General features: G+C 44.9%; 1 protein-coding gene and 2 long non-coding RNA genes across 3 annotated transcripts; 2 read left to right on the top strand and 1 right to left on the bottom strand.

Annotated features, from left to right (window-relative positions):
• The first annotated feature begins 4533 nt into the window (after positions 1-4533).
• On the top strand, positions 4534-6226 carry LOC139808996 (uncharacterized). Its single transcript, XR_011731004.1, has 3 exons — positions 4534-5178; positions 5520-5773; positions 5839-6226. It is a non-coding gene; the product is annotated as an uncharacterized lncRNA (long non-coding RNA).
• A 7063-nt stretch (positions 6227-13289) lies between these two features.
• LOC139808942 (uncharacterized) lies at positions 13290-14966 on the top strand. The gene is made up of 3 exons (XR_011730982.1): positions 13290-13510; positions 13582-13893; positions 14003-14966. It is a non-coding gene; the product is annotated as an uncharacterized lncRNA (long non-coding RNA).
• Positions 14967-16066: 1100 nt separating this feature from the next.
• LOC139825174 (uncharacterized) lies at positions 16067-16969 on the bottom strand. Its single transcript, XM_071797677.1, has 2 exons — positions 16843-16969; positions 16067-16797 (listed from the first exon to the last, which is right to left on the bottom strand). The coding sequence occupies exons 1-2, from the start codon at positions 16967-16969 to the stop codon at positions 16067-16069; spliced, it is 858 nt and encodes a 285-aa protein (XP_071653778.1).
• Positions 16970-22794: the final 5825 nt, after the last annotated feature.

Here is a 22794-nt window from a genome sequence, read left to right on the forward strand (position 1 = left end):
CAACGTTGTGGTTTCTTTCATGATCTCTGTATGCTACTTGATGCAATGGTTTATAGCCAGATTGCAAAATTGATTTAATCGATTTTAGTTTGTTCTCAAAGGGATATGCGCTAAAGGATTCCACATTCCCATGTGCAGTACACTCCTGCACTAAATGGCACAGGGAATGAACATTATAGACGACAAATTTGTCACCAAATATAACTGCAGAATGCGTGATAAATAGTTTAAGCAGTTCGTCTGCATAAGCGAGATGGGTCTGCACTAGAACAGGGCTGCTAAGAATATACAAGCCACAGTGCAAAAGAAGAAAATGTTTGTATACATTGTTAAATACATTATCTTTGAAAATAACAATTTCATCATACAAAAGAATTCTACGAAATTCTGTAGCCTTATAATGTGCCAAATTAAATTCTCTTGATGTCTGTGAAGTTGGCCCCCCTTTTTCAAAGTCGGAAATTTTTATTAGAGTTCTGGATTTCCCAGAAAGAGTTCTAGAGTTCTCTATAGTTTTTAAAGAGAGTTCCGTCATTTAAAGTGGTGAAAACACCATTTTAAAAATGGGGGGGCTAACTTCACGGCGCCCCCATTTTTAAAAAAATGAATTTTTCATGGTAGTTCCGGATAGATTTCGATGAGTTCTAGAGTTCTCTATAGGTTTTAAAAAGAGTTCCGTTCAAATAAGCCCAAAAATCGATGTCAAAGTTAAACAAAAAATTTCCACTTTTTTTTTTTAATCAATTTTTTATAATAGATTTAGAAAGATTTCGACGAGTTCTAGAGTTCCCTATAGGTTTTATAGCGCTACGACCAATATTTCAAAAGTTACAGCCCTTCGAAGTGCCACACCTCGAAAATTTTCTAAGTACCGAGGGGTAATTTTTTTTTTTGGAAATCGGCAGTTCTCGCGGGAGTTCCGTTGGCCCCCCGAAGAGTTCTATCGAAAACTATTAGGGTCCGAAAAGATCCGACCAATATTTCAAAAGTTACAGCCCTTCAAAGTGCGCACCCTAAAATTAAAAAATTTGTTTCCGGAGTTCTTGCGGGAGTTCTGGTGGCCCCCCGAAGAGTTCTATCGAAAACTATCAGGGTCCGAAACGATCCGACCAATATTTCAAAAATCACAGCCCTTCAAAGTGCGCACCTCGAAAATTTCCTAAGTCCCGAGGGGTAATTTTTTTTTCCGGAAATTGGCAGTTCTCGCGGGAGTTCTGTTGGCCCCCCGAAGAGTTCTATCGAAAACTATTAGGGTCCGAAACGATCCGACCAATATTTCAAAAGTTACAGCCCTTCAAAGTGCGCACCCGAAAATTAAAAAATTTTTTTCCGGAGTTTTCGCGGGAGTTCTGGTGGCCCCCCGAAGAGTTCTGAAAAAAAAAATTACCTCTCGGGACTTAGGAAATTTTCGAGGTACGCACTTTGAAAGGCTGTCATTTTTGAAATATTGGTCGGATCGTTGCGGACCCTAATAGTTTTCGATAGAACTCTTCGGGGGGCCAACAGAACTCCCGCGAGAACTGCCGATTTCCGAAAAAAAAAATTACCCCTCGGGACTTAGGAAATTTTCGAGGTGCGCACTTTGAAAGGCTGTAATTTTTGAAATATTGGTCGGATCGTTTCGGACTCTAGTAGTTTTGGATAGAACTCTTCGGGGGGCCACCAGAACTCCCGCGAGAACTCCGAAAATAAATTTTTTAATTTTAGGGTGCGCACTTTGAAGAGCTGTAATTTTTGAAATATTGGTCGGATCGTTTCGGACCCTAATAGTTTTCGATAGAACTCTTCGGGGGGCCAACAGAACTTCCGCGAGAACTGCCGATTTCCGAAAAAAAAAATTACCCCTTGGGACTTAGAAAATTTTCGAGGTCGCACTTTGAAGAGCTGTAATTTTTGAAATATTGGTCGGAGCGTTTCGGACCCTTATAGTTTTCGATAGAACTCTTCGGGGGGCCAACAGAACTCCCGCGAGAACTGCCGATTTCCGAAAAAAAAATTACCCCTCGGTACTTAGAAAATTTTCGAGGTGTGGCACTTCGAAGGGCTGTAACTTTTGAAATATTGGTCGTAGCGCTATAAAACATATAGGAAACTCTAGAACTCGTCGAAATCTTTCTGAATCTACCATAAAAAATTGATTTAAAAAAAAAGTGGAAATTTTTTGTTCAACTTTGACATCGATTTTTGGGCTTATTTGAACGGAACTCTTTTTAAAACCTATAGGGAACTCTAGAACTCATCGAAATCTATCCGGAACTACCATAAAAATTCATTTTTTCAAAAATGGGGGGCGCCGTGAAGTTAGCCCCTCCATTTTTAAAATGGTGTTTTCACTACTTTAAATGACGGAACTCTTTTTAAAAACTACAGAGAACTCTAGAACTCTTTCTGGGGAATCCAGAACTCTAATAAAAATTTCCGAATTTTGAAAAAGGGGGGCCAACTTCACAGACATATTCTGCTTTCTGTTAAAATCTGAGGGACATGAACTTTCAATGGTTTTCAAGGCACATGTGATTGCATCTACTGCCGTGTGATGTAGCTTCCAAGGACCATTCCATTTCATCCATGCAAGCAATAATCTTTTAAACACTCCAAAATGAACAAGATGAAGCACATCCAATCGAAACTGTTTGACCATACCTGTTGGAATGATTTCAAGAAGAGATTCAGCTCGATGATGAGAGGTCTGTTCTCTATTCATGAATGATTCATCAGTTCTCAAAACCTGATCTAACTCTAAATATACCATCCTATTCTGAATCCATTCACCAACCACAGTACATTTCTCACAAGCGTAATATCCACCATGTTCAACGATACCTTTCATCATGGCCCTAGCAGGAGCATCGCAAATGTAATGCCTCAAAACAAATTGATATAGTTGGCCATCATTAGTGTACCCATTTTCTGACAGATCTTTAATTTCTAAAACAAAATCCATGAGATATTCATCAGGCTCGGGATTACTGTTGCCATGATGTACTGCAATAATAAATGGCTCATTGTTGCTTCCAACTAGTTTGCCTAAAATTGGCCAAAATTTTTGCTTGGAGCTCTTTGAAAGAGGTAGCCCATCTACATTGACATCGATGGTTATTTTATTAAATCTTTGTAAATATTCTCGAAGATTCATACTATCTAAATTAGCTTGGATACTTTTATACCACATTTGGGTATTATCTTCAAACTCAATCACATCTAAATGTTTTGGAGTTGACAGGAGAGTCTTGTAACTAAGTGGTATCTCAGGAAAAATAGGATGAAGTCGAGCTATTAGAGCATTTAATTTTATCATCGATAAACCTCCTCCTTCTAAAGCCCACTGTCGAATTGTTTCACGAATATATAAACCTCTTTCATGATCATCAGCAAATGCAATGACGTCGTCGTCGTCGTCGTCGTCGTCGTCCTCCTCCTCCTCCTCCTCCTCCTCCTCCTCCTCCTCCTCATCATCATCATCATCATCATCATCATCATCATCATCATCATCATCATCATCATCATCATCATCATCATCATCATCATCACTTCTATCTTCATCTTCATTACTATTATTCTGCTAAAATTTATTGCCTTCTTCCTCACTAACATTAATTATATTTACTGGATCATTATTATCTCCAACTTTTTGCTCTGTTTCCTCTATAAACATTTGCTCAAAGTTACAACCACCTACAGAATCATCTGAAGACATGCTGTTATTACTATTATAAGGATATGGCTGGTTGAGTATTCGTAAATAATTATCTAATTTAATTTTACGAGCTTCAGTTTTTTGAAGCTGTCGGTTGAGCTTACGCTTCAACGTTTTCTGATCAATCTAAAAAAAAGTTAGTCCATTATATACAAAGGATCGTGAAGTAAAAAATGTTTTGTTTTAATTATAGTAAATAGGAGGAAAAGTCATTGCACAACTAACAAGACCAAAAATGCATAGATATATATGTTGAACTAAAATTGCCAGTGATGTTAAAAAGAATAAAATGTAAGGAATATATAAAACCAATTAAAAGTTAATATTTTTCAAATTTCAATAAGGAGCTTAAGGGATAATAATACCATGGAAATATTTTTATCAGGAAGAATTACTGTCAGCAAATGATTTCAAGCATGTGTAATGTTTAATCTGTTTACGCACTGCAACATATATATTTCCATATATTCTCATTCATATTTTAGCATTATCCTAATCTAATTTACTAACTTACCATTTCAATGCTGCTCTAAAATCTATTTTTCATTCACTCTGTGATTGTTCATAGTGAAAGAATAATCTACGCAATCTCTGTATACTTAGCAAATTTAATATTTCTTCCTTTCTATTATTGCAATTGTTTGAGAATCGTTTGATTAAATTTAGGAATATATATTTTTATAGTTCAAAAAATAATTATATACTCAATTATTAATTTTCATTATTTATGAATAAACTATTATTTCCTAACCTGTAAAAATAGAATTTGCCCAAACGAGATTGCAATAATAAAAAATAAGAAATATTGAATTTGTCTGCTAAATATATAAAAGTGATCTACGCGATTATACTTTCCTTTAGATTGAGTTATTAGGAAAAGGCAACATCTTTCATATTATAATCGAGTATACTTACAGGACGTTCCGTATGGTCCATGATGGCCAATTAATGCAAAATCTTGTATTATTTTGTCTTCTCTATTATAACTTCCGTCATAGAAGTGCACACAAACACAAATATAATTATAGACGAGTCAAACGAACAAAAAAGTCTGTACAGAATTACAGGAAATTCTCTTCGAATCGCACGTGAAATGTTCTCGCCATTAGGCGGCAAAATGACCCAAGACAGCGCGTGCGATATAGCGCTCGAGTCGAGCGGCTCGACAATCGCCGGTCGGATAACATGATGCAATAATGGCGCTGTTGTCGCCTTTATCGATGACGCGAAAAGTCGAAAATTTCAATATTTTGACCTTATTTTGACTTTAAACAAAAATCGAAATATACAAGATTAAAAAAGCATTTGTTTGATTTTAGAGAGAAATAAACTATCCTCTACTTATAATTTATCATTTCCATTATATATCAAAAAGTCGACAATTTCGATCTCTGTTAGATGTAAAGCACCCGTTGACATGATATCGAGGATATTGACGTCGTTTTGACATCGAATTGACATTAGCCTTCTCACTGGGAACAGTATGTTTTTATATATATTTACAATATAATATGTGTGTGTGTGTGTGTGTGTGTGTGCGTGTGTGTGCGCGTGTGCGTGTGCGTGTGCGTGTGCGTGTGCGTGTGCGTGTGCGTGTGCGTGTGCGTGTGCGTGTGCGTGTGCGTGTGCGTGTGCGTGTGCGTGTGCGTGTGCGTGTGCGTGTGCGTGTGCGTGTGCGTGTGCGTGTGCGTGTGCGTGTGCGTGTGCGTGTGTGTGTGTGTGTGTAATTAAATCATACTTTTATATAAATATTTGAATTTACGACTGTAATTTGGCTTTTTAGAATCAAAAAGAAAATTGAAATACGTGTATGTAATTTCAGGTACGCCATATATTTGAGGAGATAGAAGAAAGAAAAGTTCTATGGAAATGTGAAATAAAAGCAAGTTTTTTGGAAATTTATAATGAGGAGCCTCGTGATCTTCTCGACGCGACACCAAAAAAAGTTGAAATAATGAGAGACGGTGTAATTAAAAATCTTTGTGTAAAAAAAATAGAGAATCGAGAAGATTTAAATGAATGCCTACGACATGCACATTCTAACCGAGAAGTGGCAGACACTACATCAAATAAACGGTAATTTTATTTTGAAATGTTTAATTTATAATTTAATTTAAAATAAATAATAATTTGCATTTTAGATCATCCAGATCTCATTTAGTAGCAAGAATAACTCTAAGTGGTACATCAATTACAAAAAAAGAAGTGTTAACAGGAATCTTATCTGAATCTTATCCCGACCAAAGCACAATAAGCCCTGCTCGAGATCAGCAGACGGAAACAAAAAAAATAAACTCGTCTTTAAGCACCCTCACGCGAGTAATTAAAAATCTTTGTGTAAAAAAAATAGAGAATCGAGAAGATTTAAATGAATGCCTACGACGTGCACATTCTAACCAAGAAGTGGCAGACTAATCCGCAACATTTCGCGTAAAAATGTTCACGTACCTTATAAGGATTCCACATTGACCCGCCTGCTTATGCCTTCTCTAGGAGGCAATTCAAAAACTTTGATGTTATTTAAATATATCACCATTAGAAGAATGCATAAAACACACATTGTTTTCTTTGAGATTTGCTATTGATTTTTCTTAAATATGTGTATATGTCAATTATAAATTTTAGGTGTACGGCGCTCGCCTGTATATAGCCTGTATAGTTCAGATCCCGTATTATTAAGCTGCATATAGTTGATGTTAGATTACGTAGGATTAAGTTGCATATTTGTCATTGATCGCTTTAACCGTACTAAATCAAGCGGGTACTACGGCGAGTAGTACCATCGATACAATCGATCACGGGTTCGATGACTCGCGCGACTCACCCGACTCGTGCTGCTCGCCTGCGGGTGGCCCGCCTAATTATTTGGAAGATTGGTACTCGCTCCGGCCGTGTCCGTTCACGCACCGAGTGTCTCACTTCTCCACCTACATTGTCGTGTCCGGACTTTAGCATACCGTTCGAATTGCAAACTGACGCCAGTTCCGTCGGCTTAGGCGCTGTACTAACACAACAAATAAACGAGGTCGAACATGTAATTGCTTTCGCGAGTAGGGCTTTGTCTGACGCGGAAAGGAAATACTCTACCACCGAGCAAGAGTGACTAGCGGTCATATGGGCGATTAAAAAGTTTAGGCCCTATCTTGAAGGCTACTGATTTACAGTCCTAACGGACCATAGCAGCCTCCGGTGGCTGCATAATTTAAAAAATCCGACGGGACGCTTGGCGAGGTGGGTTCTCGAGTTGCTCGAGTACGACTACAAAAGGGTGGGTTCTCGAGCATAGGAAGGGTGCGATGCACTGTGTGCCGGACGCGCTCTCGCAAATTTACGAACAAGATGACGAATTGTGCGCGGTCGCCGCGGTTGAAAACGACTGGTACGCTAGAAGATTTAACGAAGTTCTCGAACACCCGCAAAAATTTTCAGGATGGAAAATAGAGGGGGATCAGTTATATTTTCGTCGACCTCATCCCGTAATTAACGAAACCGTAAATGACCTCGACCAGTGGAAACTTGTCGTACCGAAGGATTCTCGCGAGGAGATTATTCGCGAAAACCATGACCCCCCGCAAGCCGGACACTTGGGGGTAAATAAAACTTATTGCTGTGTCGCGACGAGATATTATTGGCCGCGGATGTTCAAAGATATCGCCCGGTACATACGCCGGTGCGACGCGTGCCAGCGAGCAAAGGTAGAACAAGATGTTCCCGCGGGATTAATGGGTCAACGAGTGATCGAAGCTCCGTGGACGGTTGTCGCCACTGACATTATGGGGCCGCTTCCGCCCAGTAAGTCGGGGCACGCGTACCTTCAAGTGATACAGGATCTGTTCACAAAGTGGATTGAGTGCTGTCCGCTACGTAAGGCGACCGGTAAAAAGATCCGAGAGGCTATCGAAGACCTCGTTATTTTTCGTTGGGGAGCACCACGCGTCTTATTAACCGACAATGGCACGGAATTTCTAAATCGAGAGTTACAAGCGTTAGCGACACAGTACGGAATTCAGCATACGACGGTACCGCCTTATCACCCACAGGCGAACTCCGTCGAACGAGTTAACCGCGTGCTCAAAACTATGATTACGGCTTTCTTGGGTCGGGACCACCGAGAGTGGGACCAGAACATTAACAAATTTCGTTTTGCTTATAATTCCGCGCACCATACTTCGCTTCAAACGACCCCGGCGTTTTTGAATTTTGGGAGAGAACCACAACCTGTTGTTTCGCGGGCGAGCACACGCTGCTGTCGAGGTAGAGAACTCCGATCCCGCCATTTGGAGGGAGCGGATGGAACGAATCCAACAGTTACGGACATGGATTGTCGAAAACTTAGAGACCGCGCGAATGAAACAAACTCGGTATTATAATTTGCGTAAACGAGACCGTCAATTCGCCGTAGGTGACCAAGTATTGAAACGACAGCACGTCTTATCGTCGATAAGAACCAAATTTCATGGTCCCTTCACCGTACGAAGAATTCTGTCGCCGGTCGTATACGAACTTGCCGATTCATTAGGTAATTCGATCGGAAAAATCTACATTAAAGATTTAAAACCCTATTATGAATAGACTTTCGCGCCCACTTGATTCTTTCCTTCCATTATTTTGAAACTCACGCTTTAGGTATCTTCTCGTTTATCTCGTATGAGGAGGAGGTAATCCTTTTTTTTATTTTCTCGTCGATGTCTATTTTGTCAGTACGCCTTTATCAAGGCAAATAAAGAAGTGAAAGAATCATAGTGGAACCATAGATTTACGGGTCGCAGGGAATCCCGCCATGAGCAACCGTCGCATTTATTTGGTAGCATCGCGCTTGCAAGCTCGCTCCCGATTGGTCGGCGCGCCCCTAAGGAAGGGGGTGCCGCATCTATTCCGCAATCGAGCGGATTTAGCTAGACACTTTCTGGTCGTCCGTCGGCGAGTCCAAACGCTTTACAGTAAGCTCCGCGATAGCCGCCCCGAATCGGGAGTTAGTTACGCTGCGACAATTTTGGTACGAGGTGACGGCGAGGAGCCCCGGGAGAAGGCATCGCATCGGTGAGGTTGCCCGCAAGTAATACCGAAATGTAGAGCCACGACGCCGCCCTCCGGTACGCGCTCTCGCTCGGGAAATTGCGTGTAATACCGCGACGCATCCGGGTCCTTGAGACCGAGTAGAAAATTGCGATCGACAGCGAGAGCGAAGGACCTCGGGATGGTATCGTGGCCGCAGAATCGTGATAAAGACGTGATAGCGAGCCTCTGGAGATCGCGATAAATTCGTTGGCGAAATCGGGTAATGCGAGTCCGTTTTCGGGTAATGTCCGCGCTCGTGATTGCGTCTCGCGCACACGGTGTTCACGGCGTATCGAATTACCAAATATTACGTATGTGGGAATGTCGTCCGCGTCGGCACATTAATCGCGTTAACATGCCGTTCATGTTGATTAATTGCATTAGGATATTATTCGTGTTAGGATAGTTATGTTCGGATACGTTGTTTCGGTAATTGCGTGTGAGAATTAGTCGTGCTGGCGGGAGAACTTTATTCGCGTGGTTTACTCAATTCTCGCGGCAGACTCGTTGCATTCATAATTGCGTTCCATTATTGCTCGCGGTAATGCCGTATTTTATCTCGCGTCCGTTTTAGTAATTCGTGTTATGTCGAGTACTTCGGCGTATCATTCTTCGCGTTCGAAAGTCACTGGAGACAGTGTGCCGCATTCGATCAGAATGACTTGCGTTAACTTTAGTTATTACGTGCGTTAGATTAAGTCCGTATTTTTGCGTTAGTTATAATATTCCGCATCTCCTCCCGATCGCGCCGAAATTTTTCTCGCGTTATTGCGTTGAGTTCGATCCCCATTACGTTGGGACGTGGCTTGCGCCACGATTCCTACTTGCGTTAGCTTAAGATAATTGGCGACAGAATTCTCGTACGACTCTGGACGTGGCGTTCACGCGCTCCGAGCGTGACGTACCGTCCTCTAGCGATCTTTCCGGTGAGACTATATTTCGATTTTGACAATTATTTCGCGTCTACTCCGACTATTTCGTGTTCGGCCGTATTCTTGCCGATATTTTCTACTAGTTATAAGTGAAATCTACTATTATTCGTTTATTTGACAATCATGCCTTCCGTGCGTTCACTGTGAATTAACGTAATGCTCCGTTCATTTCTGGCGTCCGCGCTATCACTATTTTCGTTGTTTCATTTCTGACGCCCGCGTGATTGATTATTTGATTTGTCCGATTGACTGAAACCGAATTGGCATTTATTGTTTCACCCGAGAATTACTAAAGAATAAGTTTTATTCTTTTTAATCGCTTGAGTTCGTGGCCTTATTTATTGTGTGTCACCCCGCCGAATATCGCGCTGCTCTTCATCAACCCCGCCCACAGCCCTTAAGTCGAGCTAGCCATTCCCTCGCACACCGACTTACTTCGTTTTGCGTCTCCCTTTTTTTTGTTTCTCGCGGTTTCGCGGACGCGAATTCACGCGTCTGGCGCCCAACATTGAAATCGTTTCGGGAAGTGTCGGAGGTGCGAGCGAATCGTCGGAGAGGCCTATCACCTTTCTCTCCTTTTCCCCTTTTGATCCGGCACACGCCCCGGACCGCTCCAGGAGTGAAAAAGTCGTGACAATATATATATATATATATATATATAACAATACATATATATTGTTTGGCGTATCGCCTTCTATATAGTTGCAAATAATCGTTAAAATTAGCATTAGTTTAGTTATCGTTGTTCTTTGTAATTTTGAGCGAAACGAGAGCGAAAAAACATAAATTGAAAGAATGACAAGCAAAAAAAAATTGTTTAACGATACTAAAATAGTTTTGTAGATTGCGTGGAAATAAAACCATATATAAATTCACGTATTTTAGGGTCAGTGGGTAGAGTAATTTCCCGTGCAATATTAGTATTCTTATTTCGTTGTTGTTTCACGGTTTGTGTTACTTTCAAATAGTTACGTGGCTGACGCGAAGACACGAAGTAACATCGAGACTCCTGCGGGAAGGGAAGACTGTTTTCTGCACTGCGAACGATGCGTCGCGCCGAAAGCTTGCCGAATCGGTTCCTTTTTCCTCGCCAGTTGCACTTTTGTTACTCTTCTTTCTCACTGCCCGTATTTTTCCCGTTTTCCATCTGTCTTGATTTGTCTCTTTCAGTGGGGGGAGAGGAGGAAGAAAGGTTTCGTCGTGTGCCGGTCAGCGACATGCAAAATTCTCGCGGATTCACAGAAATTTGTAGGTTTATTTATAAAACTTTCGCCTAGAATTTTCTGATTTTTATGCAATCGTGCATAAGTATTCGCTTTTTCTATCTTACAATCAAACAGGAAAGAGAAAGAGAGAAGAAAGAGAGATATTTATACCGCTCTCAATCATTGTGAGATCAAATGAGACGAAACCGGCCATTGTTTCCGTGGGTTACCTAATAAGATGTAACGATGCACCCCTTATGACAAAGCATCGTCCCCGGCTACCACCCTCCGGGAGCCGCCCGACCGATTCCCCGTCGGGCGAGCACAGGGCGCGGTGCGCCCACATCTTTTTAAGTACTTGAAACGCACCGTGTGCGCGGGAAATCCGCCGCACCGGTGCCTTCCCGCACGACGCCGACGAGCGCCGAAGCGAGCCGATCCCCGCCGAAGCGAACGCGCGGGATCGCGCCGCTCCCACCACCGCACCGTCGCTTGACGATCGGCCTCCCTCCTGCCAAGCTCACCGCGACGCGCGGTATAAAAAGCCGGCGCGCTCGACGAAGAAGACACTTCGTCTTCATCTCGGCTCTCCTGACGAAGCTACCTCCCGATACCTTCCGAATCCTAGGGCAACACGTACAACGAGGTCCAGAGTTCTGGTTCTCGACTGAGGGTTCTCAGAGTGTTCCCGAACTCCCTGATTGCCCCGACGATCACGGTACCGCGGGGTCGAGCGTGCTCGGCCTCGCCGCGAGAGTTCTCACAACCGTGATCCCGGGATTCTGCCATCCTCTGGTACAACCTACCGCGCTCGCTTACCCGTGCATCGCATACAGCGTTCTGATAGCTGTAGCCGCGTCCCGCGTGTAATATACCGCGCTCCGTATGTCACGTCCCGCGTTCCGTATGTAATATACCGCGTTCCGTTATCAGCGTATATCTTTCTTGTATGTATTCAATATATGTATCAATCACTATGTAATATACCGCGTTCCATTAGCGTCTACTCGTAGCCGCGTTCCGTATGTAATCTACCGCGTTCCGCCTTATCGTAGCCCTGTATACCGCAACGAACTCCGTTCTGTAAAATACCGCGCTGCGTTATCCCTCCCTTGCGTACCGCACCTCGAGGCGAAGACTCGAGTCCCGAGATTTCGTATACCGCGTCGCGTACACCGGCACTACCGACCACGGTAATTTCCCGCGTTCAGTTCGTGTGTAATACCGAATCCCGAGTATTGTATATGATAGTTTATAGTATAGTTTTGAACATTCGAATAAAGTGCATATTCACATGGCAAATTGATTACTGTTTCTGGGCCTGTCATCGAACTCCCGATCCCGTAAACTCGTCCGCGTTCGATAAAGTCAGGCCGTTACAAAGAGAATCCTTGCATGAAATCCGGAGATTAATTGGACAAAACCAACGGATCGCCCTATTCCTCCATTTCTTTTCGCGTCCGATAATCGAAGGTTATCACACCCTTTTTCCATTCCTTACCATTCAAAGAAGCGTAATCTCCTGACTTCACGATTCACGTGCCTCGCACGTGTAACTATTTATTTTAAATTTTCTTATACGTGTTTATAAAGATCCGCAGATATCACGGTCGTAAACTGGAATTATTCGTAAACCAGTTAATCAGGTAGTTTAATCGCTATGAGATTTGTGTATCGTTTACGTGCTGAACGCCTCTTTTTCTGGCTTTACCGTAGCTTAAATCATTTCGCTAAAATTCTTAGCGGTGCTCTATGCTAACGCCCGCGGCCCCGCCCCGTGCGAACCACGGTAGCAAGCGAATCGGCAGCTTACCCCGCGCCGCCCGCGACACGTTACTCATCCGTCGCGATCATACGCTAAGCTAAGCCCACCCGGCCGCTAGTGCCATCCCGCGAGAACTCCAATCCGCGCCGGACGGTGCTTTTGTAAATCCGCGTGCGCTCATTCTGTACATACGCTTACATCACCTTTTGTAGATTCGCGTGTATTTATTCTGTACACCCGCTTGCCTCTCATTATAATAAACGTTTCATTTGTACCATACGAGCCGCTTCGTTTTGCCACTACCCGCCTCGCTTCTGCTCCTCCGCGTCTCCTTCGAACCTAAACCTGCCGCAAACTATAGATCCGCGCTTCGGAGACAGGTTGTTTTAGTTCTTATATATGGAAGCGCAATAAAAAAAAAGACGTGAAAGAAACATTCACGCATCTTTCTCATGTATATGGAAGAATGACAATGTCCCGATGAAATCGTAGCGCGATGCGGCCTATTGAATTCTCCACGAGAGAAATACAATATTCGACGTGGTTAAATATAAATTCATTGTGTCAAATTATACTCAATTTTAATAAATTTACACAATAAGAACAAGATAAAATTCTTTTTACAGAACAGTTGCTACTTCCATGCATTATTATAACATGGATCACCGTGCCTCAGGAATTGCAATAATATTCAATCACGAAACTTACCCTAACGATAACAATGGGGATTATACTCGCTTTGGAACAGAATTTGATTGGATAAATTTAAGAAATACTTGGAAAAATCTGGGATTTGTAGTTAAAATATGTCATGATTTTACTTACGCACAAATCCTACAAGAATTAAAAATTGGTAAGATGCACTTTGTCATATATATAACTAAAATATGTGTAATTGAAATAACAAGATTATTATTTTTACAGCTGCGGAAATAGACCACACGGATCATGATACCATTATAATATGTGTATTAACACATGGTCAACAAGACCGTCTCATGTGTTTCGATGGAATGTACCCAACCAATACTCTTTTCAATAATTTCACGGCTGAAAAATGTCCAACCCTTGCTGGAAAGCCAAAGTTGTTTTTCATTGCGGCATGCCAAGGGGATCAAATTGATCCGGGCTTCGATTTCACGCATACAGACGGATTAGACACAAGAATAACAGATGAATTACACATTTGCATACCAATCTGTGCCGATTTTCTGATATTTTACGCATGCAGTCCAGGTATTGTAATAATGTTTATTGGTTTTTATTCAATCAAAAATTTTAGTAGAGGAAACCAGGGCTTTTATAGTATATTTCTAACGACTTTTCACTGTTTCTAACTTTATAGGTTTCGCTTCCTACAGGGATACAACAAAGGGAACATGGTTTGTCCAATCAATATGTAAAAAGTTCAATAAAAATGCCACAAAACATGATGACTTAGGGACGTTAATAACGATGATATGCCAGCACGTGGCAATAAACTATGAAACATATATAAACGGACGTCGCTTCAAACAAATTCCTTTCTGTACATCGACGCTCACGCGATACGTAAAATTTATAAAAAAGCAAGAATAATTTATTGCATATAATTGTGTTTATTATTTTTAGGAGGCCATGGTAAGGCCCTCCTCGGAAACCGCGCGGCCGACAGTCAATTCGTTTATCGTATCGTGTTGCGTATTCGTGTGTTACTTGTCGTGGATGGAAACGTGCCGCGGGCGGTGCGTTTCGGGTGATATCGCGTGAGGCTTAGTGCGTTGTTCACGCCCGCGCTTATTGTATCGTGTTGCGTTGTCGGGAATGTTGCGTATTCGGGAATATTGTCGTTGCGGTGGACATAGGCGTTGCCCACACCGAGAGCCTCGCGGATATTTTGCGTCGTGTCGTACGAGTAAATATCGTCGCGCTCGCTCGAAAGGGATCGTATGATTGCGTATTCGGGAAAATTGTTATTACGTAGCGTTGCGCTCTGTGAATTCGCGTTGTATGTACCGTACGGTGCTGGTGAGAATCACCGCATATTCGGATTTATACGGGGTGTCGAGATTGATAATTGTTGCGTGCTCAGATTGATGGTATTGCGCGCTCGCGTTCGTCTGTACACCGCTTAGTGCGAACCGAGATTACCTCTACGGATTGAGATCATTGCGTATTCGCGTTCACACGGATCGGAATTGCCGGACTCGCTCGGGAGTCTCGCGAGTATTTCATGCCGCCGTTCGGGCGGACATCGTCGTACTCGCTCGAAAGGGGAGACTGGCGGACATAAGATCGCCACGTGCTCCGCGCGTGCATTAGCTACCGATTCGGTTACCGCGCTCATACTAACATCGAAATTGTCTTTGATCTACCGTTGGATTTCCACCATATTATGCTTATCATTTCTCGGAAATATATCTTTGTTACTGTTTAATTTGTGTTGATTGCGCTACGTCCCTCCTCGCTCCTCCTCGAAAGAACGTTACCAACGCCCTGAGCTCACGTCCGGGTGGAGGTTATTGAGACCAGAAATTAAGTTACGAAACGTGGTGCGCGTAATCGCAACTGGCGCCCATCAGGATTGTTGTATCGGGAAAAATCTGTCGCGAGTATTGCTGAGTTATTAGATATTACGAGTTAATTTGCGGCAGCGCCCCTTCGGCTAGCGAGACCGAAGGAAATCAGGTCGCAAAATATAAAATGATTTTTTTTTTATGTTGAAAGTGTAAAGGTATATATATGACGCTGTACATGTATATATTTTATTTGTCATTGTTGTAATTTTAAAGTTATTTTTCAGCGAACTCGAGAGGTAGATAGATTATCAACTCGAATAACTAGTTCAGATATACAATATTACTTTATTATTAAGAACAAAAAAGTTAGAAACTCAAACAAGGGCTATAACGCAAATGAAGTTCGTTGGCACGCAAAATTATTACAATTGATAATACGCAATTATACAAAGTTTTCTGTACTTATCTCGCAAGGCCTTACGATCCGCTCGCACGCACAGTTCGCACCAGAGAGAAAGAGGAACGGGAAGCACCGAATCGCGAGACCCCGAGACAGGCCCACTATTGCCACCTGTCACCTTTCCTGTTCTTTAGACGCGCGCAACACGACTATTGCTAACTAATATGCTACAGAGAGCTCCACAAGGAATAGAATACAGCTTGTACAAAATTACATTTCTTAATACTCTCTCTTAATTTTGCGCAGGCTGATTTAGCAAACTTTTCTTACACTTATTAAACTTTTCTACATTTAGCGGTTTAGTGAGAATATCAGCTACTTGATTGTTAGTTGGACAATATTTAAGTTTTACGGTGTTGTTTTTAACTAATTCGTGTACAAATCTGTATTTTACATCAATGTGCTTCGACCGCTTATTCACAACTCCGTTGGTCATTAGCATCATTGCGCTCTAATTATCTATATTTAATTCAATTAAAATTTCTTCACCTAAAAGCTCTTCTAGTAAGGCTTTTAAGTACAAAAGTTCCTTACAGCATTCTGCTGCAGCCACATACTCTGCTTCAGTGCTTGACAACGCTATAATTGACTGTCTTCGAGAACACCAGCTTATCGGACCACCGGCATAAAATATGGCATATCCCGTTGTGCTTCGTCTAGTTTCTTGGTCACCGGCATAATCCGAATCACAATACGCTACGAGAAGATTGACTTTTCCGTTGTTGCAGAATGTGATTCCTTCCTCTATGTGTCCTTTCAGATACTTCAGGACATGTCTAACATTATTTACGTTTTCTTGTGTGTAACTTTCTATATGTCTGCTACAAAAATTAACTCCATACGAGATATCTGGTCTTGTCTTTGATGACAGATACAGCAGGTTTCCTACCACTGCTCTATATGGGTAATTTATATTTTTGAGTTCGGTTTGATTTCCGTCTCCTTTGAGTATTGGAACTTTCACAGGCTTCGCAGTATCCATTCCATACTGTTTCAGCATTCCTTTTATATACTCAGTTTGGGTCAGTTTTATTTGTTCTTCTTCTCTTGTTATCTCAAATCCTACAAATGTTTCCAGATTGTTCACTGCCATCATCTTAAACTCCGAATTCGGTTCCTTGATTATTTGTTTTAGATCTTGCAGATTTTTACCCATAAGGTAACCATCATCCACATACACTCCTAGAATCAGTTCGCCGTTGTTTTTTATGAACAGGCACTATTCACTTTCAAGCGGCTTGAATCCTTTTTTCTTTAAAAACTTTGTAAGTTGTTTGTTCCAGCTGAGTGGCGCCTGCTTCAATCCGTAGAGGGCTCTATTTAATGATGTAACGATGCACCCCCACACATGCATCATTCCCGGCGAAGAACTGCCGGATGCCGCCCGACGATCTCCGTCGGGCGAGGAAAGAGCGCGGTGCGCCCACCTTATTTTTAAACGACTTCCGATCGTGTGCGCGGCACTCCGCCGCACCGACATCTTCCCGGGTCTCCGACAGAAACCGAGGGGAGCCGAGCGCCTCCGAGCGCGAGCACGCTTACCGCCACGCCGATTCCGCTCCGCTCCGCCGGCGGCGCGGCTCACGCGGGAATCGGCCTCCCCTCCCTAGCGTACCACCCGGGCGAGTATAAAATACCGGCGCCGCGACAGGTAGACACACTCCGATCCGAGTCTAGCTACCTGTGCTCCGCTACCCTCGGAGACGAGTACCTTTCCGCTTCCTAGGCCAGCTTACGAAACGGGGTACAGCGTTCTGTGCCTCGTTCGAGAGTTCTCGAGCGCTGACCGCCTTCCTACCCGGAACACCCCGTCTGCCACGGTAACCAGGGGTCGAGCGTGCTCGGCCTCTCGACAAGGGTTCTTGCCGCCGGAACAGTCGGACCTCCTCGTCAACCGATCGACCAGCCTAGCCCCTGGCCGTTCGTTTTCCTTCCCAACGCGCCGCGTAATTAACACCGGATCGTATCGCGAGAAAGAAACCGCGCCGGATAACATACACGCGCCCGCGCCGCGAATCTCGCGCCGCGGGCCGACCAGCCATTGGCCGGCTTAAAGGCCCGTTCGCACGCGTACCGCATCGCGCCGGCACGGACCGCCTGATTCGCGTCCGCCGCTTACACCGAATGCGTTGTAATTATCGCGGCCGTCTTATAGCATATAATCCGCCCGCGTCCGCCGCATAAACCGAATGCGTTTCCATAATTTGTAATTATCGCGACCGTCTTATAGAATATAATCCGCCCGCGTCCGCCGCATAAACCGAATGCGTTTCCGTACTTTGTAATTACCGCGACCGTCGTCTAGATTATAAACCGCCCGCGTTAGCCGCATGGTCCGCATGCATCTCCGTTGTAACTATCGCGACAGTCTGTTGTAATTGAACCACCGTAATAAACCACGTTCCGTATCAAAACTGCCTTCTATCTCTGGGCCTACCATCGAACTCCTGGTCCGGCGAGCTAGTCCGCGTTCGATATAAACAGCCAAAAGGCAGGCCGTTACATGGCGCCCGAACAGGGACCGTTTTGATCGTTCCGAGAGACAAAAGACAGGATACGCAATGGCCAAGGCGTGGATATATAAACTACCGAAAAACGAGCTAATCGAAGAGTTCACGCGACGCGAACTCGACGCCGACGGCACGATGGACGAGCTACGGCAACGCCTGAGTGCTCATGCGACCGATCATCCCGAGACGACGCGAACCGACGCCACGGGGGGCGACGAGACGAAAACGGTGCCTCCGATCGTCATACAGCCGCCGGGATCGCTCCTCGCGCCGACAACGACCGGTCCGCCGTCGGCCCCGGCAACACCGTACGAAGTTTTTTTTCCGGCGGTAAGCGATCGCCCGGCCGGATTCCCCGGTCAAGTCGTGGATCAGATAAGGAAATGGGGGTGCCATTTTGATGGCAAAGATCCCGTCGCGTTTCTCGAGCGGCTAGAAGAACTTAAAGACGCGTACCAGATTTCCGGCGCGCAAATACTGGCGGGGCTTCCGGAGTTACTTAAGGGCGACGCGCTTCTTTGGTACCGGAATAACCGGCACACATGGCAGGGCTGGGAGGACTTCCACGCCGATTTCCGCGAGCATTACCTCCCGCGACGATACCGCGCTCAACTCATTCGCGAAATACAGACGCGAATGCAGCGACCGGACGAACCGTACCGCAAATTTGCCACCGAAATGCTCACCATGATGCGCCGAGCGACCGGGTTCACAGAGGAAGACCGGCTCGACGCGCTCTACGATAACATGCACCCGCGGTACCAGCTCTACATCCGACGCGATTCCGTCACCCGGACGCGCGAGATCCTGCGCCAGGCGGAGGAGTTCGAGCGCATAGAAGAGCGGACTCGCGCGCGACAGCTTGCCGCCCCGCAACCCGCGCTCGCCGCTACCGCATACGACCGACACGAGTGTTGCTAGCGCTGTAAACAGCGCGGGCACACCCGTTTTGATTGCCGCCGGCCACCCAAACGGTTTTGCTCACAATGTGAGCGGGACGGCGTGTTTACGCGTGATTGTCACCCGCCGTCGGGAAATGCCGCGCGGGCCGGGGAAGAGGCGGCCGCCCCCCGGTCCTCCGCATAACGTACAAACCGCGTCCGCACCTGAGCGTCCGCGTAGCGGACCAAACGTTCGACGCTCTCTTAGACACCGGGTCCGAAGCCTCCTTCGTGAACGCGAGCACCGCGGAAACGTTGGCGGCAAACTTCACAATCACGACAATTACCGGGCGGGTATATTTCGCCGATGGGACGCGCGCGGACATCCCGGGTTTAATTACGTTCCCCGTGACCGTACAGGGACGCATGTTTTGGCACCGGTTCCAAATCATGCCCAAGCTAGACTGCGACATGTTGATAGGCGTAGACCTGTGGGGCAAAATGGATTTCGCCATTCCGCCCCCGCCGCCGCCCAGCGCCGACACGATAGCAGCCACCGTCGGGGGCATTCACGAGGAGGACGCGGCGACCGAGGAGGACCGCCTCCGCCGTTTTCTGGCAGACGAACTCGCGAAGTTCGAAGGGGTGCAGGGCCCCACGGACCGCGGGGAACATATAATCCGCGTAAAAACCGACCGCCCGGTTAAGCAGAGGTATCGACCGCGGAACCCGGCGATGCAGGCGATCATAGACGCAGAAGTCGAAAAAATGCTGCAGGACGGCATCATCGAGCCGTCGCACAGCGCCTGGAGCTCGCCGATCGTGATCGTACGGAAAAAGGACGGCAAGCCGCGTTTTTGCATTGATTTCCGCTGGGTTAACGAGCTTACCGAAAAAGACGCGTATCCGCTACCGCAAATCACCGCGACGCTAGATAGATTACGGGGGGCTCGGTACCTGTCAACCCTCGATCTAAAAAACGGGTACTGGCAGGTGCCCCTCGCGCCGGAGAGCCGACCCGTAACCGCGTTTACGGTCCCCGGCAAAGGGCTGATGCAATTCCGGGTTATGCCGTTCGGCTTGCATTCGGCCCCGGCGACTTTTCAGCGCTTGCTCGACTCGATCCTCGGTCCCGAATTATGGCCGTGTTCGTATACTTGGACGACATCGTGATCGCCACCGAAACGTTCGAGGAGCATCTACGCATTATGCGCGAAGTTTTCCGCCGACTCCGAGCCGCGAAGCTAAGGATTAACCCGGAAAAATGCCGTTTCTGTACCGACCGTATAAAGTATCTCGGCCACATCGTCGACCGCGACGGTATCCGCACCGACCCGGACAAGGTTAGCGCCGTCGCGAACTGGCCCGTGCCCCAGAACGTACGACACATCCGACAATTTTTAGGACTCGCGAGCTGGTACCGCCGGTTCATTAAAGACTTCGCCACCCTCGCCGCGCCGCTCACCGCGCTGACACGCAAGCAGGCCCGATGGGCCTGGGGGGAGGCCGAGCAAAACGCGTTCGACACACTCAAACGCACGCTGACCACCGCGCCGGTCCTCGCCTGTCCGGACTTTACGCGGCAATTTCACCTCCAGACGGACGCCAGCACCACGGGTCTGGGAGCCGTACTCACGCAGTACTTCCCGGAGGGCGAGCGTGTCATCGCGTACGCTAGCCGCACCTTAAACCACGCCGAGCGAAACTATAGCGCTACCGAACTGGAGTGTCTGGCAGTCGTATGGGGGATTAGGCGGATGCGCGATTACCTCGAGGGGTACCGGTTCACGGTGATCACGGATCACCAATCGTTAAAGTGGTTACAGAAACTAGAGTCGCCGTCCGGCCGCCTGGGACGTTGGTCCTTTGAATTGCAGCAGTACGACTTTGACGTTAAATACCGTAAAGGGACACTGAACAAGGTGGCGGACGCGCTGTCGAGGCAATCCGAGCTCCTCAGCGTCACCGCCCCGAAGTGCCCATGGTATACGCGCATGTGGCATGCAGCCGAAACCGCGCCACACGAGGCGCCCGATTTCCGAATAGACCAGGGCCGACTGTGGAAGCACGTGCTCCACAGTCTCGATTTTAAAGATACACCGGCAGACGAACAGTGGAAAGAGTGCGTGCCGAAGGACCAACGCCCCGAGATTCTCGCGCGTTACCACGACGCCCCGACCGCCGGCCACTTGGGGATCGCCAAAACGATCGCGCGGATCGCGCAACGATTTTACTGGCCCGGCATGTTCCGCGATATCGCACGGTACGTCCGCGAATGCGCGACCTGTCTCGCGCATAAGGTTGCGCAGGAAAAACCAGCCGGCCAGCTGCATCCGACCGCCCTCGAACGACCATGGCAACAGGTCACCATCGACCTCGTCGGTCCGTTGCCACGATCCGCCGCCGGGCACATATGGTTGCTCAATATGCAAGACCGTTTTACGAAATGGGTCGAGCTCCGCCCGCTACGACGCGCCACCGCGCCCCCCAGTGAGAAACGATACATCGGATCGACGTCGATTTGATATCGATCCTATCAGATCTCATCGATGCGGTTCTGCAGGTTGTTGAACATCGATAGTTTCAAATATTTCGAGGTTATTTCGATGTTATGATAACTTTGCAAACCATCTGTTTTGGTAGCATGTAGCAATATAATACAATATTTTCTTTCAAGATTTTCACTGTTTTTCATGTTTGTCCATTATCAACGATTTGATATCGGTTCGATATCGATTCGACTTATGAGATGAAAAGAACTAAATTGTTTCCTGAATCGAAGAAAAGTGAAAATTATTGTGTTTTAAATTATACATTAACCAAGTATGCGGTCTAATATATATATTTATATATAATTTATATAAATTTTTCTATTTATATATAATTTATATCGTCATACTTCATACTATATTATATATAAAACCTGACTGTTTGTCTATCTGTCTGTCCGTCCGTCCGTTTAGGGAGGGAGAAAGGGAGAGAGAGAGAGAGAAGGAAGGAGAGAGGGAGAGAGGGGGAAAGAGAGAGAGAGAGAGAGACTATTTGCGTGTTTTATTACATATGTCCTCCGGGGCGAAGCCCGGGTAACCTGCAGCTAGTATATATAATGTAATTTATATAAATTTATATAAATTATATATAAATAAATATATATATATATAATAAAATATATATATAAAATCTTGAAAGAAAGTATTATATTATATTGCTATACATATATATATATATATATATATATATATATATATATATATATATAATATATTATATAATGTTCATTTTAAAAAAGGATTATATACATTTATATATATGTTGTTATATGAAAAATTTGTTGCCGGGGATTACGTTTTTCAATGAGAAAAACGAGTTATGGTAACGATAAGTTACTTTTTTCAGTGAGAATTATGAGTTATTATTATATTATTAATTAATTATAAATTTATTTAAAAAATATTATAAATATTTAAAATATATTATTATCATATTCTTAAAATATATTAAAACAACTTCGCCGAACAATTAAGAATCATGCATGATGTATACGCAATCAAATCGATGTTGAAACGATGTCGAATCGATGTCGATTTGTACTCTTTGACATCAATTTGACATAGTTTCGACATCGATTCGATTACTATTTCGCACTGGTTAGAGACGGAGCACGCGCTCTGAATATGTTTCGATACGCGTGCAATTTCATGTGAGAAGCATTTTCATGTCGTGTGAGTATGGTTAATACACACATCAAGACTGTCATTATTAGATTGCGCGGCGCGACGTTGGCCCAA

This window comes from Temnothorax longispinosus, chromosome 2 (assembly GCF_030848805.1).
Source record: "Temnothorax longispinosus isolate EJ_2023e chromosome 2, Tlon_JGU_v1, whole genome shotgun sequence".
NCBI lineage: Eukaryota > Metazoa > Arthropoda > Insecta > Hymenoptera > Formicidae > Temnothorax > Temnothorax longispinosus.